The sequence below is a fragment of the Pygocentrus nattereri genome, chromosome 1 (assembly GCF_015220715.1).
Source record: "Pygocentrus nattereri isolate fPygNat1 chromosome 1, fPygNat1.pri, whole genome shotgun sequence".
Taxonomy (NCBI): Eukaryota; Metazoa; Chordata; class Actinopteri; order Characiformes; family Serrasalmidae; genus Pygocentrus; species Pygocentrus nattereri.
The window spans coordinates 2828647-2844650 of record NC_051211.1 but is presented as its reverse complement, the minus strand read 5'-3'; the positions used below and the strand labels follow the sequence as shown (position 1 = coordinate 2844650).

Genomic DNA, 16004 nt, shown 5'->3' with positions numbered 1-16004 from the left:
TAAACGCTAATAGCATGCTCATGTCTCGGTAACTAGCTAGCTATCTTTCCCATTCCACCTTAAATAGTCCAGCAGTTCTGACGCCTGAAGCGCCAGAATGTAACTGCGGCTCCATTTAAGGTGGAACAGGAAAATTTGAGCAAGAATCTGGAGAATATCTGACTTCAGCTTCATATCACTGAAGAATTAGGGGGGGTGATAATAAATAACTGCCCCCCTCTTTGAAGGCGTATGATCCCTAAATGTAACTAAAGCCCAGCAGTGAGGAGCTGAACTTTCCCCTCCTCTGCTGTCCCTGCAGACGGGCAGGGTCGCCTACAGAGCGGCGCCAGTAGCTGTTAATGAAGTGATGCTCTTTTATTTGAGGGTCTCATTTCCCTGTAGCTCAGTAACAAGGGGTTAGAGTGACACTTGAAAACAAGGGGTAGGGGTAAATATGAGAAATGGGGTGGGGCATAAGTGTCTCTTTGAAGGGGAACGTAATGACCATGAGATCTGGTTGGTTTTATAATTGGAAGGATGGAAGAATAAAGTGGCGGCAGCAGAAGTAAAGAGTGGAACAAGTAAACACGGATAGATTTGATATCATCCGAAAAAGTTGTAGAGTGTTTTACTAAATTTTCTGAAGCTGAAAATGCATAAAAGAATGATTTTGACCTGATATCATTAAATAAATGACGAGCGGTCTCTGACTTGTGCACAGCGCTGTGTAACCCACAGTAAAGCTTTGACTTTATCAGCTTTGTTTGCTTGTTAGGTCTCTCTGTCGCCCCCTGTTGGTTGCTATTTAGACGTCTGGCCTGAAGGTATTCACATTGCGAGATTTGGATGTTCCCAAAACTTTGTCGTTGGCTGTGTTGCGTCACAAACGCACCAAATCCAAACTTTCAAAGGCCTCAGATTGTAACTGTCCTCTTTTATGATTTGTGATCTTTACGGTGGTGAAAATCCTGCAGTGTAAATCTGAACAGACTTGTGGCGAGGAGTTGTCCTCACGCACACCACATAAACATGTTGAGAGAAAGCTCGATCTTTCATCTCTCACCTCACACGAGTCGAGCCGGCTGGTGGATATAAGGCGCTTCCTCTGAGGCAGGATGTGGTGAAATGTACCGGCGTTCAGCAGTTACTGACGCTTCTCCTTCTCCTTGTTGGCCTCTGCTGTTGTTTTGGTTCTGATTGGCAGGCGAGTCCTGACTGAGCCCTGATTGGCACCAGTGGGCCCGTGAACACTTTGTTGGATAGGACGGACGTTTGGAGGCCTGAAAGACGTTCATATTGAATTCTGAATTTAAGTGAGTGCAGTTTTCAAACCGCAAGGGCGGCAGTTTTTTTTACGATCATATCCTACATCATCAGCCACGTCTTAAGTGGGGAATTTTAACCTAATATCACACAGCTTGTGAACTGCCTGTAGGTGAGGTAGACCAATCAGAGAACTGAATCTCCGTGTGTTGTGACTTCACAACCACAACCTACCGGCAATCTGGTGCAGTACATTAATGGTTTAAGCCTCAAGCCAGAAAAGTGGATTTTCTGCTCTTCTTTGCCAAAAAAAAAACCTCAATTTATAGAAAATAATCGCAATTTGAAATGCATTGGCTGTGTTAGTCAGAAAATCACAGTTAGATATTTTCCCCAAATCATTCAGCCCTAGACCTTTTAGCTATGGATTATGTCTCGGGGCCTGGCTGGCTGTCGGCAGGGGCCTGGCTGGCTGTCGGCAGGGGCCTGGCTGTCCGATGTCTGGTACATCAGGAGGAGAACATTTCATGCTGAAATGTTGTTTTGAGGACACATCATCACTAAAGGGCTTTCACACCTTGAGGTTTGAACCAAGGCTCATGTTTTTGTTACGTTGTAAATGCGATCCGCCTAGTTTTGGTTTCACATTGCAGTTTAGCGAGCTTTCCATGACACTCCTGTGTCCTGTCGTCATCACCTGTGTGGCCTGTGTCTCCCTGTACTGAACACTGACTGGGTTGTAGAGGTGCATCTGACGTCTGTGCGCGTGTGTGGTCAGCTCAGTGGGCGGCCCGCCTCAACTCCAAAAGTCCAAACCACCCAAAAATGTGTTTCCTCACTGAAAACGAGCCAAGCCACGCTTTGCTTTGATCCAGACGGAGACCATATGTTTTGGTCGGACCAGATTTTGATCCTTTGGTCTGGACTGTGGTCCAAGGCACCTTTTTAGACCTGCTGTTTTGGTTCAGACCAAACTGAAAAGTCCGAAGGTGCTAGACCAGGTAGTTTTAGTTTTGAGAGGAGCCAATTGAGGTGGTCCGGGCATCTTATCAGGATGCCCCCTGGAAGCCTCCCGGTGGGGGTTTACCAGGCCCAGCCTACTGGGACAAGACCCAGAGGTCGTCCTATGATCCGCTGGAAGGATTATATCTCCAGGTTGGCCTAGGAGCGGCTCTGGGTCACCTGGAACGACCCGCAGGAATTTGCGCCAGACAGGATCGGCTGGGATTCTCTGTTACTGCGACTCTAATTGGGCTAAGCGGTTAAAGATGAATGCATGCATGTTCGTATACACGCATGTATGTTTGGAGAGGTAGGTGAACACACTATGAGCTTGTGAGGGGGTCAGTGTTGTCAGGAGATCAATGCATTGTTTGTGCCTGTTAGCGTGAGTGGGGTTGGTTGTCTCATGATCGAGGCGGCCACATGTGCACTGGCCTTTGTTTGACAGATGTGTTTAATTGGACTCAAATAAATCAAGTTAAACGATGCATCGTATCAGTTTCTAATCATAAGATGCTTTTGATAATTGGTGAGAAATAAACTTTGTTCTAGTCTCACGTCAGAGGTTCATAAGATACAATGGTATACATGGCCTAATATCTCATGGTACTAATAAAATAACTGCATTATGTCCCCCTCGCTTTGTGCAGAACACCCTGGGCTCCCGTTACATCCAGGTTTGGCTTCTGTGAGATAAGCGAGCCGGAGCTGAGTGTGACAGCCTGCCCCGTAGGTTGAGCACATCGTGCCATGTTTCTAGTCATGCTATGGGAAGGTACTGTATTTTGTTGGCAGGGTGTTGCTTGGTGGCCTTTCTTACTGTACTCTGTGTGGGATGAGAGGGGCTGAGAGGCTGCTGGTGGCTGATTATAGTCTCTCAGTGAGCTTTTGTCTGACAGCTCGTTAAGCTGCACTATTTGGCTTCTCTCCCAGAACCCCTAGCTGTCTCTCCCCCTCTCTCTTTCTCTCTGGCTGCCCACAGACAACAAGCGCTGATGAGCCAGAATCGGATGCACAGTTTGCATAATGACTCTGTTGAACGGATTGTTAACCGTGCTGCGCTGAATATTTCGCAAATCCAGTTACACACGAGCTGCTTCTTAAAGGAACACGCCGCCGTTTCTCAACATAATCACTGCAGCGCGGTCTCCTGCGACATTTCCCTGAGCTTGGAAAAGAGCAGGAAACCTAATCAGTCCAGGCACCGATAGAATAGATGAGCCAGTGATTTTTCTGTTTAATTGTTATAAAATACGTCACATCGTTCTGCACCATCCTCCTTCATTTGAATACATATTTAGTAAAAAAAATACTTAAAAAAGGGCATTTATGCCTCCCATAGGTTCAAATTTAGCTCCAAACATGTGCAGGTTAAATGACTTGGTATGATTTTTAATTAAATGTTTAAAATCATAACATGTTGACGAAGGCAGCTTCAGGCGTTTTACAAGGAGTTGAACACTTTTAGTCATAAGTCTGACTGCCTCAAATGTCATGCGGCACAACCACCAACAAAAGACTTTTATTCTGACAAGCTTTTAAGAAAGAGTGGACAGGGCATTGCGTCATAAAGAAGACCCCAAGTGACCTTCATGGTGCAATGCCAAGCTCAGTAGCTCCGTCACAGATATTGAGAATAAATCATAGCTAAGCTGGTACAGGTTGCCAAGGTGGACTGACTCCAGGAAACCCACGAAAAGGAGCTTTTAGGGCTGAAAAGGTGGTCGCTTTTATTTTGTAACTGCTGTATTTAAGTTGCAGGAGCTGCAGTTTTAAGTAGACCCAGCCTGCGTTACCATCAGTGCTCACTCAACACTGAGAACCGCCTTCAAACAAACACCCACGTGGTGCAAACGTGACCGCAAAACCGCGGTCATTCTGGCGTAGTAGTCAGCGTTCGAGCCTCAAGCCAGGAAAAGTGGATGTTCTGGTCCTCACAGGCAAAAAAAACAGGCCTGGATTTTGAATCTATAGAAAATAAACATGTTGCAACTGTCATTTAAATTATTGGACAGAAAAACCACATTATGTATTTTCCTCGGATCATTCAGCCTTAGTGATTTATTATTATTATTATTATTATTATTATTATTTTTACTTCTCTCCTGGGTCGTCTTCTACTGTTTAATGGGTGGGGATAGCCTGCCTCAGCTTCCTGTGATTGGTCTAAACCATCCACGAAAGTGTTTTCTCACCGCGAACGATGGCTTGGTTTGATCCGCCTCTTTTGGTCGGACTGAATTTTGGGCCTTTGGGCCAAAGGAGGGAGGTGTAAAAGCAGCCCAAGCCAAATTTTAGTGTGAACTGTTTTCAACCAAACACCCGTGTGATGCAACATGACAACAAAAGCTTCCATTCTGGCGTATTAGTCAGTGCTCGGGCCTCAAGCCAGAAAAAGTGGAGGCCCTCGCAGGCAAATAAAAACAGGCCTGGATCTTTAATGTGTAGAAAATAGCTAGAATTTAAACCGCAGTTGCCGTATTGGATGGAAAAGTCACACGTTTTCCTCAAATCGTTCAGCCTTTGTTATTATTTAAGTATTTATTTATTTAAAAGATTATTACATTGAAATTTTAAGGTCAGAAGTTTTTGCAAGGGTCCAAGTACAAAGACTAGGTTCTGCACATTTTGAGAAGTGGTTAATAGTTTTTATTGTGATTGCCCCGCCTGACACTTTCTGGGTTGGTCCCGTCTTAAAAATGAATTTATACCATTATAAAAGCTGTAAAATAAATATCAGTACATTGAATAGATTGTTGCACATACACATTTTATTATTTATTTTTTTGTAGGGACTCATCAGGTAGACCTACTGTTCCCTCCCAGTCTCATACAGTCTAAAGGTGGAAACTACAGCGCCGGGTTGATTCCACCGTTTCTGCGAAGTCACGAAAACCAACGTATTTACACACATACACCTATAGAGGCTACAGCGGTTTAGCCCCGCCCTCTCATAATGACTGGGCTGCTTCAGTAGAGCTCAGTTACAGATGTCAGTCTTAAAGGCACGGTAACAAAAACAGCCTAGTTTAATTCTACACTCTTAAAAATCTGGTTCTTCAGGGTTCTTTAGTAAAGAAAATGGTTCTACATGGAACCACAAGCACTCAAAGAACCCTTTCTGTGATTAAAGTTCTTTGCATGGTGAAATGGTTCTCCTCAAATGTGCTGTAGGTGGTTCTTTTGTAGAACCTTTTTGAAATAGGTTTTATATGGCACCAAAAGGGTTCTTCTAATGTTACAGGCTTGACATTGTAACAATAGCAGAACCCTCTTTAGTGCCATGCACTGTTATTAATGAAGGTTCTGTTCAGGTACATTTTTCATTCACCGAGGTACAAACAGTGTAAATGTTCCCTCAGAGGTTCTACAGTGGTTCTAAGGTCTGATTGTGGAGCTTAAATCAGTTCCTCCAGGTGAAAAGTTGGTATTTGTTCCTTTTCATAACCGAATGTTTTAAAACAGAGCAGTAGAGTAAAAGCCTGGAGGCGAGGCGGGGCGGGTGGAGTCAGTCCAGCTTAGAACAGATCATCTCAGTGGATTATGGTTCTGTCATGTTCCCTGACTAAAGGCGCTGAGATGGAGCCTTGAGGGTTCCACCCCAGAGACCAGAGGGGGAACTGACCCAGTGACAGTTTAGCACCGTTTGAGAGTGTAAAGAACCCAAAAGAACCATCAGCCGCACCTTCTCCATCAATCTAAAGAACACCTTTCTCCATGCAAAGAACACTTTATTTATGCAAAGGGTTCTTTGAGTGTTCATGGTTCCTTACTAACGAACCTTTGAAGAACCCTCCTTTTTAGGAATGTGTTGAGAGTCTTTAACAGACGAATAAAACATGAACGAGAGTCTTTGGTCATTAGAGTGTAAGGGATGAACAGAGGCTGAAAAACGGTGAATTGACTCAAGATTTATTTATACAGCGCCTTTTATAACCGGCGCTGTCACAAAGCAGCTTTACAGAAAAATCCGGGTCTGAGCCCCCATGAGCGTTGCCAATGGCAACAGAGGCAGGGAAAACTCCCTAAGAGCAAGAGGAGAAACCTTAAGAGGAACCAAGACTCAAAAAAGGAACAGAGAATTTTAACATTAGTATAAAATATTAAAACGCCTTAAAGAGGAAAAGCAGGTGAAGTAAAGGCTCGGATTAAACCGTTTGGGTCTCTGCAGCAGCAGCATCATCAGGAGGGTCAGGTCATGCAGGTGGTCTCCAGCTTCCATGGTGGTCAAACAGGTCCAGGAGATGGCCAAGCAGTGGGCAGCTGGTCAGTTTAGCTAAGAAACACACGGGCAGTTCTGGTAATACAGGCTGATTACAGGATACAGTGTAGCATGCACATGTGTAAGTTGGGCTGGGCGATTAATCGAAACGGACATTCAGAACCCCTGACCGACGTAATCTTGCCCATCTTCTCGATTTTAATCATGATTTTAATCCTTTCCCGACTCTGTGTGTTCATGCACTGTCCCCTTAAAGCTTAGTACCGCGCATGCGGTCATGTCACTCCGCCACGTCCAGTCTGTGACATGGAAGCTAAGGCTTCGTTCACTAAGCAGGTAAAAGTGGTCCAAATCTGATTTCCGCACCAAATCTGTTCAGATTATCTTTTAAATGTGATCTGTAACCGACAGCCTGAACAGGTCAGCTCCTAAACTGACCCACGTGCCCAAAAGAACAGAGCGTCACGGCTCATCCAGAGGTAAACAATCACACCTGCCAACGAACGCCAGTCGCTCCCGGAGGATCAGCTTCATCTTCACCAGCATGACAGCTGGGCTCATCACCCAGAATGTGTTGGAGCTCACCATAAAACGGGCTCGCTCACTTCTTCGGTTCTCGGCCTCGGATTCTTTAAACTTTGCTTTCAGACTTTTATCTGTTCTTTGACGCTGCGGCCTCGTTCTCCTGCGGCCTCGTTCTCCTGCGGCCTCGTTCTCCTGCGGCCGCGTTCGGACAGCTCTTTAGAAATCTCTTCAAACACAGAGGATTTTGGACGAGTCTCGAATAAAAACAGAATAATCGTTCATTAATCGTAATCGAGGTAAAACGTTCTTAAAACGGCCACATCGCCCAGCGCTCTGTATGAGTGGACCCTGGAGAGAAGAGGAACGTATGATTGGCTCTTTTTAATAAGAACTTTTTCAGTAATCATCTTGAAAGGCGCATCATTGAAGCCAGTGGGCAGGTGATTTCAGAGAAGCTGTTGGCTTTTGTTATAAGTGTGTTCGGAGTTTCCTTTTGATAAGTAATGCAGGGAAATGTGTCACAGTTGTCGTGCGTGGTAATTGACTGTAGAGCTCTAGATGCAGCAGATAGAGGTTGAACATGTTGACGTATGTTCTTGGCCTTGATTCAAACCAGATCTAAAAAACAAATCGTGATCCACACATCCTGTTCTATCACTTTCTGTCTGAAACGCTGCCTACGTGGCGTTTAGAAACATTATTGCATGCAGGGCGTAGCTGAATATCAGGTGTTGGGTCACGCCCTGCAGCGGCGTTTCTCGTGTTGACAGCAGGAATCCTAATTCAGACGTTACCAGCAGCTGCTGTCAGAGCGCTGTTTATCTGCTGCGCTCGTGTCCGTCAAAGGCACTGATGTAGCGAGGCTTTAAAACATGCACTTATCTGTTCAGCGGATGGAAGGAGAGAGCCGGAGAGATGAAACGATGACTGTTCCTGCAGTCGGATGCTTTTCAGACGAGAGGCTTCGTGTTGCGCTTTGATTAGCAGGCAGGCAGCGAGCCAGGCTCACACAATAAGACTCACCGTGCAGGAATGTCAAACGGCTGGATTTCGAGCCGTCAGCTCTGTCCTGTCCGCAGCTGTTTGTTTAGAATGTCTTTTGAGTAATTAGTTTTAGGGCTGTCACGATTTCTTGATTTAAAAAAATATATGGTAATTGAGTAAAATGTACCTTTTTATTTTGGTGATTTAATAATCTCAGAATAAATAAGTCCGTCTCTGTGGAGACACGAACTCTCAAAGAAGCCTTAACACGATGAAACGTGCTCACAATGTGCACGAGCTGCTTTGACCTTGTACCACTCGAACCTCCAGCAAGCAGAAGTCGCCCGCTCTGAAAATAAAACCCGTTCCACTAAAATAAAAACACCTTAATAAGACGGCGTCCTCTTCATTCTCATTCATAAACGCCGCTGCTGTAATGTTTTCTCTGCTATGACGACTTCGACTGCGTCGAATGCAAAAGTGTGAACAGGCCGAGATGAGCGGGAGCTTCAGACCCACGTCGGCTCACCTGAGTGCCCTGAAGGCAGTCGCTGTGTCCTTAAAATTCATTTTCTGTTTTTTTAAGCAGTCGTGCTGTTTGCCTCCAGTGTGTGGAGGGTGAGGCGGCAGAGCGGCTTCAGAAAGAGTGACACACGGCAAACGCAGTGATGCAATTTTCTACAACCGCCGTGCAATCGTTTCCCGTTCATAGTAAGACCTGTTGAAGAAAAGTGTGTTTAATATCAGAATCAGAAACAAGATTCACTGGCCAGGTTTTCTCAAACACACACTCAGTTGCAGAAGCTCACAGAGCACAGAATCAGACGGGCGTTTACATGTAGTGAATAAAAAAGAAGAAGTTTAAAATAATATTTAAAAATATTATGAATAAGACATTATTTTATCCATTTAAAACAAATAAATAAAAAATAAAATTGTTTTATTTTATAAGATAAAATTCATCTCGTCATTTTTGCTCATTTGAAGGGCCAAATCATTAAACATGCAATTCCTTCCATTTTTAAAGGAACTAATAGGAATTAATATGAGAACGTTGTTTCAGGCCATAAAGTCGGAAGAACCATTTCACCGTACAAAGAACCTTTTATGCACCAAAAAAGGTTCTGCTGTTGATGCAGTCTTTTGCTGCTGTATAGAACCACATACAACCCACCCTCCAGCATTCTTCTACACTGTAGACTGGGGTTCAATCCCCACCAGGGCCTTGGGCAAGACTCCTAACACCGCCTTGGCCTCCCTGTGTAAAATGATCAAATTGTAAGTCGCTCTGGATAAGAGCGTCAGCCAAATGCCATGAATGTAAATGTCCTGTAATTCCTACACGGATTCACTTAAAGGCGCAAGCACAGAAACAGGATGAACGCCTCCTGGTTTGAAAAGCTTCCAGAAGCTACGTTCACGTTGCAGCCCTCCCGGTCTCTCTGGCTCGATGGTTCACACTGGTTTAGGTCAGTGACTCTAATCTGTCATTAATGTGATGAACCGGCTCCTGAACTGACCCTCATGAGCTCCTCCTACTCAGTGACGTCACGTGACAATCACTGCATCATCAGAACAAACTAACGAGCAGAACGAGCTTCTCTGAGAAGATCATTAACTCTGATCAGCTCTCAGCTTCGTTATTAGAGCCAGACGGAGGAGAAAAAGATGAGATGAGCTGCTTTTCCACCGTTTACGGGCTTTAACGTCTGGTCGGCGCTGTTGCCATGGTAACGCTGAACGATGGTCACGTGCGGTAGAAAAAAAACGCATGAATTCCGATCTGAGCGTCACGTTAAGGTCACACGGCCACGAATCGGATACGTATCCGATCTAGAACCACATATGAAAGCGGCTCATGTCGGATTTGAAAAGATCAGATTTGTGTTCACACAGCCCTGAAAACACCAGATCTGATTCACATCAGGGCAGAAAATCTGATTTGTGCCACTTCAGCCTGGAAACGTGAACAAGAGGACCAGATAGCTGAAGATGATCGCAGCAGCAAGGGATCCACCATCCCAGCGTATACCTTGTGTACAGGGGGTCATCACGGCGGCCCTCTGTGGCAGCAGGTTGGTTGATGCTTTAGCCAGGTAGTCTGGCATTTCAGACATAGCCGAGCTGAAAGTTCAGCCTCTCATGGTCAAGAAGAGGAGACACTCATCCAGGACGTGACCGCGTGCTGGAATTCAACCCTTGATGTGATAAAGCGTCACACCAAACGCACTAAAGGCAACGCTGGAACAGCAGATCGCGATTAATCACAACTTATTAGTGTGATTTAATTACTTTTTTTAATCGATTGACACCACAAACTTGTATGTATTGAGGTTAGAAAGCTCGTTGCAGTAAACGTAGAACTGTGTTGAATGAATCGTGTTTTCCGCCAGTTTACTAGACGTTTATAACAGCTGCTATAACACCCCCGTCTGCAGTTACATTTACAGGAGGGAAGTTGGAACAAGTGCAGTCGCTCTGCTTTCAGCTGAACTCATCACAAACCGTAGGTGCTCAAAACGAGGCTACACGTTTTCATTGGTAGCACAGATTTGTAGCTTGTGTCATAAGAATATTAATCGTGTGCAACTGATTTTAATCGTTTTTAAAATGATATAAGATCAAATGTTCCCCTATTAGGAGCGCTGGGCAGTATGACAGTAATTCTGTATGTTAATTTTGAATTTGATAATTCAATATTATGTCACAGAGCTTTTCTGGGCAAATCATGGATGTCGTCAGTACAAAAAGACTAAATATATGTTTCATTACAAAGTGAGCATAATTAGGCTTGTTGAACTGGAATTAGTGCAGTGCAGCTTGTAAACCATTAAATAAAACCAGTAATTTACATTTACATCACCTTAATTTACAGGATGATGATGATTATTAAATTTAAATATTAAAATTATTTTAAAATTATTATTATTATTATTATTATAACCCCAATTCCAGTGAAGTTGGGATGCTGTGTAAAACATAAATAAAAACAGAATACGATGAGTGAATATTTGCAAAAAACTAATTTTATCCGTTTGAACATTAAATATCTCGTCTTTGTAGTGTATTCAGTTGAATATCGGTTGAAAAGGATTTAAAAATCATCGTATTCTGTTTTTATTTATGTTTTACACAACGTCCCAACTTCACTGGAATTGGGGTTGTATTATTATTATTATTATTATTATTGTTGTTGTTGTTGTTGTTATTAAAAACTTAACACTACAATATTTTTAATATTTATTATTTAAAAAAAAACGTATTATTTAAAAAACAAGTATTGCATAGCTACTGCGCGCTGTGAAAATGCCTTGAAGTATCCTGGTATATTTGTCATATAATATTTGTTTTATATATATATATATATATATATATATATATATATATATATATATATATATATATATAATTGCCACCCCTACCTATTGGTACATTATAAGCATCAATACTTACTGACACTAACACTTGATGTTCTTTGCCCCCTCAGCTGGTGGAGACCTCCCTAAAGGGCGAGATTGCATTCGACCCTCGCTGCGCCTACTACCTGTGGTTCGTCATGGACTTCTGTGACGGAGGAGACATGAACGCCTACCTGCTGTCGCGCAAGCCCAGCCGCAAGACCAACACCAGCTTCATGCTGCAGCTGGGCAGCGCGCTGGCCTTCCTGCACCGCAACCAGATCATCCACAGAGACCTCAAACCCGACAACATCCTCATCTCCCAGTGCCGCACGCCGGCCGGCCTGTCCGAGCCCACGCTGAAGGTGGCCGACTTCGGCCTGAGCAAGGTCTGCTCCGCCTCCGGCCTCAACCCCGAGGAGCCGGCCAGCGTCAACAAGTGTTTCCTGTCCATGGCGTGCGGCACAGACTTTTACATGGCCCCCGAGGTGTGGGAGGGCCACTACACCGCCAAAGCGGACATCTTCGCTCTGGGCGTCATCATCTGGGCCATGGTGGAGAGGATCACCTTCGTGGACGTGGAGACGCAGAAGGAGCTGCTGGGGAGCTACGTGCAGCACGGCGAGGAGATCGTTCCGCTGGGCGAGGCCTTGCTGGAGAACCCCAAGATGGAGCTGCTCATTCCGGCGCGGAAGAAAAGCATGAACGCGGGAATGAAGCAGCTGATCAGGGAGATGCTGTCGGCTAATCCGCAGGAACGGCCGGACGCCTTTGAGCTGGAACTCAGACTGGTGCGCATCGCCTGCAGGGAACTGGACTGGGACACGTGAGGAGACCACTGCCAAGCTGTGGATGGACAATTTCTTCCTTTTTGTTTTGTCCTTTTTTTTGTGTGTGTGTTTTTTTTTTTGTTTTTGTTTTTCTTTATTTTTACACCACCGAGCAAAACAAACGCAGTTGGGTAACGTCATAAGATGCTCTGTTTCAAGTCATTTCTGTATATGGTTGTCGTAACGCGTACAAGGTGAGTCAAAAGTCAGGAGTCACGAAATATCTGAGAGATGCTTAAAGGTTCACCCCTTACTCCACAGGAGGATTTGATTGGCCAGGACATGTTCGGTGTCTGAAGCTCGCTTGGAGCTACAAGGCTGGTGTAACAGAAGGCTGTTCACAGTCACACCAAAAAAGAGCAGAAAGCGTCTGGGAACATTTCGTTTATCCATTAATTCAGTCTCCCTGCCCGTCTGCCTAGCTCTGTTAAAGGCTGCGTGTTCTAGATAACTGTGAAAAAAGAAAGTTCCCCGGCTCTTATGGAATAAAGGTGCTTGAAATAGTACGTAAACATTTGTTAAAGTTTCAAAACGTACCGTTTATTCTGTGGAAAAGGAGTTTTTTTTAAGTGTGGAAGCCCTCAAAGCAGCAATTATAGAGAATAATATAAGAGAATAAACAATCATTTATTCCCCGTTTATACAGTCCGTATATGGAAACTTCAGAAACAGCCTGGTTTGAATTAATTGTGTCCATAATGTAACAAAAACCAAATGTACATATATCCGCCTATTCAGCAGTTTAGCCCCATCCGTTCATCCTGAGGTACTAGTGTTTTCAGCTCTTTCTGAATGAGACACAGCCAATCATCAATCAACAGAGCTCATTCATCTCATATCAGTATTAAAGGCGCAGTAACAAAAACAGCCTTGCTCAGTTCTAAGGATAAAGAGAGAGTTTGGACAATGGTGATGTAAAAATGAGTTATGGCTGTTTTCGGTACATAAAACCACACAAATGTTACGAATGAACCTCAGAGGAAACTATAAGATACAAGACGGGCCCTTTATGTGGACGCAGCCTCGGTATCTTGGGAATTAATGGCTGTAAACTTCTTTCCTGTCGTTTTTGCACGTTCTGATGTTCCGAGTGGTTCACCTGAGGTAGGAACGATGCACGTCAGCTTGATTTGTATTGAAAGAATACAAGCAATCGCTGCTTTGAGAGCCTCCACGCTTAATATGATGGAATATTTACCGACATGTCAATTCACGCAGGATTAGAGTTCATTTAACCTGGACTTATTTCTGAGGTTTGGTTTCATAGCAGGTAAAAGACGCTGAAATCTTAAGTGCACAGTAAACATGAATGACGAGGCAGGGCTAGAGTCACTGACCCCACCTCCTCGTGTAAAACGAAACCTATCCACAAAGTACACTGGCCTCACAGCTCCAGTCCAAATCTAAAGGCACCAGATGGCTTGGCTGATAAGCTGCGTTTGGTGGGGAGAACATTGTGTAAGTGATGTATTAGACTAATAGGTAACCCACAGTCTGGACACACCTGTTGATCTAATCAGACCTTGTAGCTGTTTGAGTGGTTCCTGACTCTTGACTCCCCCGTGTGTCTCTAATGGTTGTCCACAAGCACATAACAACCGAGTGGCATGTAGGTCGTTACACAGAGGCTCGTTTACACCACCCTGTGTGCATACGGACTAAAGCTACGTGCACATCCATGGATTTCTTTTGTCTGTGGACTAAGCCTCCACGCAGACCTGACCCCCCAGGGGTTGAGCAGATCTCGCCGACGTCCTGGCGGTCGAGAAGGTGCAGAGCACGGCGATTTTAATTGGGCACATCAAACGCCGCTTGGCAAAACAAACTCGTGACAGGTTTTCCCCTGATACTTCCAGCTTTTCTCTCTCGGGAACACCAATTTTGTCCTCTTTGACAGCCTGAGGTAGCTCGTCAGTGTCTGCCTGCCTCACTCTCGGTGCTAATTTACCTTCTGATGCAATGCAAACCCAAAACCCGCACACAGGGAAAAGCATCCCGCTAGGATGCAGCTCATCCGTATGTCTCTTGCTCTGGCACGGCCGCGGTGACGTTCAAACAGTTGTCTACTGAAGAATCGATATCTCTTACCTTCTGCACTACTTTCAACAAAACCTCAGGCTGGTATATTTGTACATCCAGATTTTACAGTATCTTAATGTTTCGCTTTTTCTACCAAATGCCTCCCATACACAGCAGAGAAAAGAATACCGTGGGGGTGGTTTAGGAAGCGTGTTTGTCTGGCATGCTGTTGCAGAGCAGATGATCTCTGATATGAGCTCGTTTCTTTGTCTTTAAACCCAGGACCTGTGCTTCATCAGGAAGGGGGGGTGTGGAAGGACAGTCTAGCAGAGCATCGATACAGATTTGGGGTTGCTGTTGAGGCCTTTTGCCTCTGGACGCTGTTTGGAGAGTTAAAGACGTATGCCAAAGCTGACCACTGGTCAGATGACCTGTTTTGTGGGTTTTTAAATGGGGGAAAAAGCTTTAAATGTGGCATTTGCCTCAATTTCTTTCAGTGCACAGTTTTTATTTTTTGCCATTTTTAGTGCACAGTTTTTATTTATCTGATGCATTTAACAAATTATGAAATAGAAACGACCACAAAATATTAAATCTGCACCTCTGTCATTAAACTGTGCAGAAGTATGTTCTCTGTAGGTCTTTAGAGGTCATCAAAACAGGTCATTTGACCAGAGGTGCGTTTGCATACGACTATATATGCACTTTCATGCACAGACGGGTGTCAAATGGAATGAAAGCCTTACTTAATGAGTTAATGAGTGGAGAAACATGACAGGATGCTTCCAGACAGGTGTATGCAGGATCTAATTAAGCAGTTAACATCAGACAGCACTCTGGTAGGTATGAAAAGGCTGAGCTGGATCCGTTGACCTCAGTTCTGGAGCAAGAGGAGTGTGCCTAGTGTGATGTACGTCAGTAAACAGGGTCGGTTGTGGTTAAAAGTGCACAGTGAGCGTGTTGCTCGTGCATTAGTGCGATATACAAGAGCAGATGTTCCTCAGGGGACTGAGAACGTCAGTGCAGACCGTCAGCAATAACAACTACGCAGAGAGGGATGTTATAGCAGAGCTGTAGTGCATAAACCCCTCATTACAAAGACCAGTGACCATCTGAGATGTCAGGGGGGGGGGGGACCTAGTCAAAAGAGTCACCATATTCTCCACAAGTGGGAGAGTGCATGTGCAGCGCACACCTAGGCCCAGTCCCGTTTCACCTCCCGCCCCTACCACTGAGCCCTACCCCTCTGTTTTGTGTGGTGTCAGCTAGGGGGGAGGATGTCCTGATCCTTGTTGAGATGGGGGGCGAAGTGTTGGGGCTACATGACCCTCCAAACTGAGGTTTTTCAGAGACTCCAAACAGAGAGATATGAGAAAAACAGAAAAACCGGCGAGACGGAGAACAAGAGACCAAAGGAACCCACAAACGTGGGAATTTTCACTGTTGAAAATTTACCGTCGTATTGTCTTAGCTTTATGTTGTTTCAGTGTACCTTGGTCCGTTTCTCCATATCAAGCGTAAAAAATCGTTAGTAGTAGCTGATGTCTCGGTAGCTAGCTAGCTAAATCTCCTGTTCCACCTTAAATGGTGCAGCATTTACGTCCTGGCGCCTCTGGCGTCTGTACTGCCTCACCATTTAAGGTGGAACGGGAAAATTCGAACAACAATCTGGAGAATATCCGACTTCAGCTTCATATCACTGAAGAATTAGGGGGGGTGATAATAAATAACTGCCCCCCTCTTTGAAGGCGTATGATCCCTAAATGTAACTAAAGCCCA

At 44.6% G+C, this 16004-nt stretch overlaps 1 protein-coding gene across 1 annotated transcript in view; it reads left to right on the top strand.

The window, feature by feature from the left end:
* pdik1l (PDLIM1 interacting kinase 1 like) overlaps positions 1-12723 on the top strand; it is a 28425-nt gene extending 15702 nt beyond the window's left edge. Inside the window, exon 3 of the mRNA XM_017721422.2 lies at positions 11466-12723. Coding sequence (XP_017576911.1) covers positions 11466-12206 — 741 coding nt within the window. The 3' untranslated portion in view covers positions 12207-12723. The remainder of the gene's footprint in view (positions 1-11465) is intronic.
* The last annotated feature ends 3281 nt before the right edge of the window (positions 12724-16004 follow it).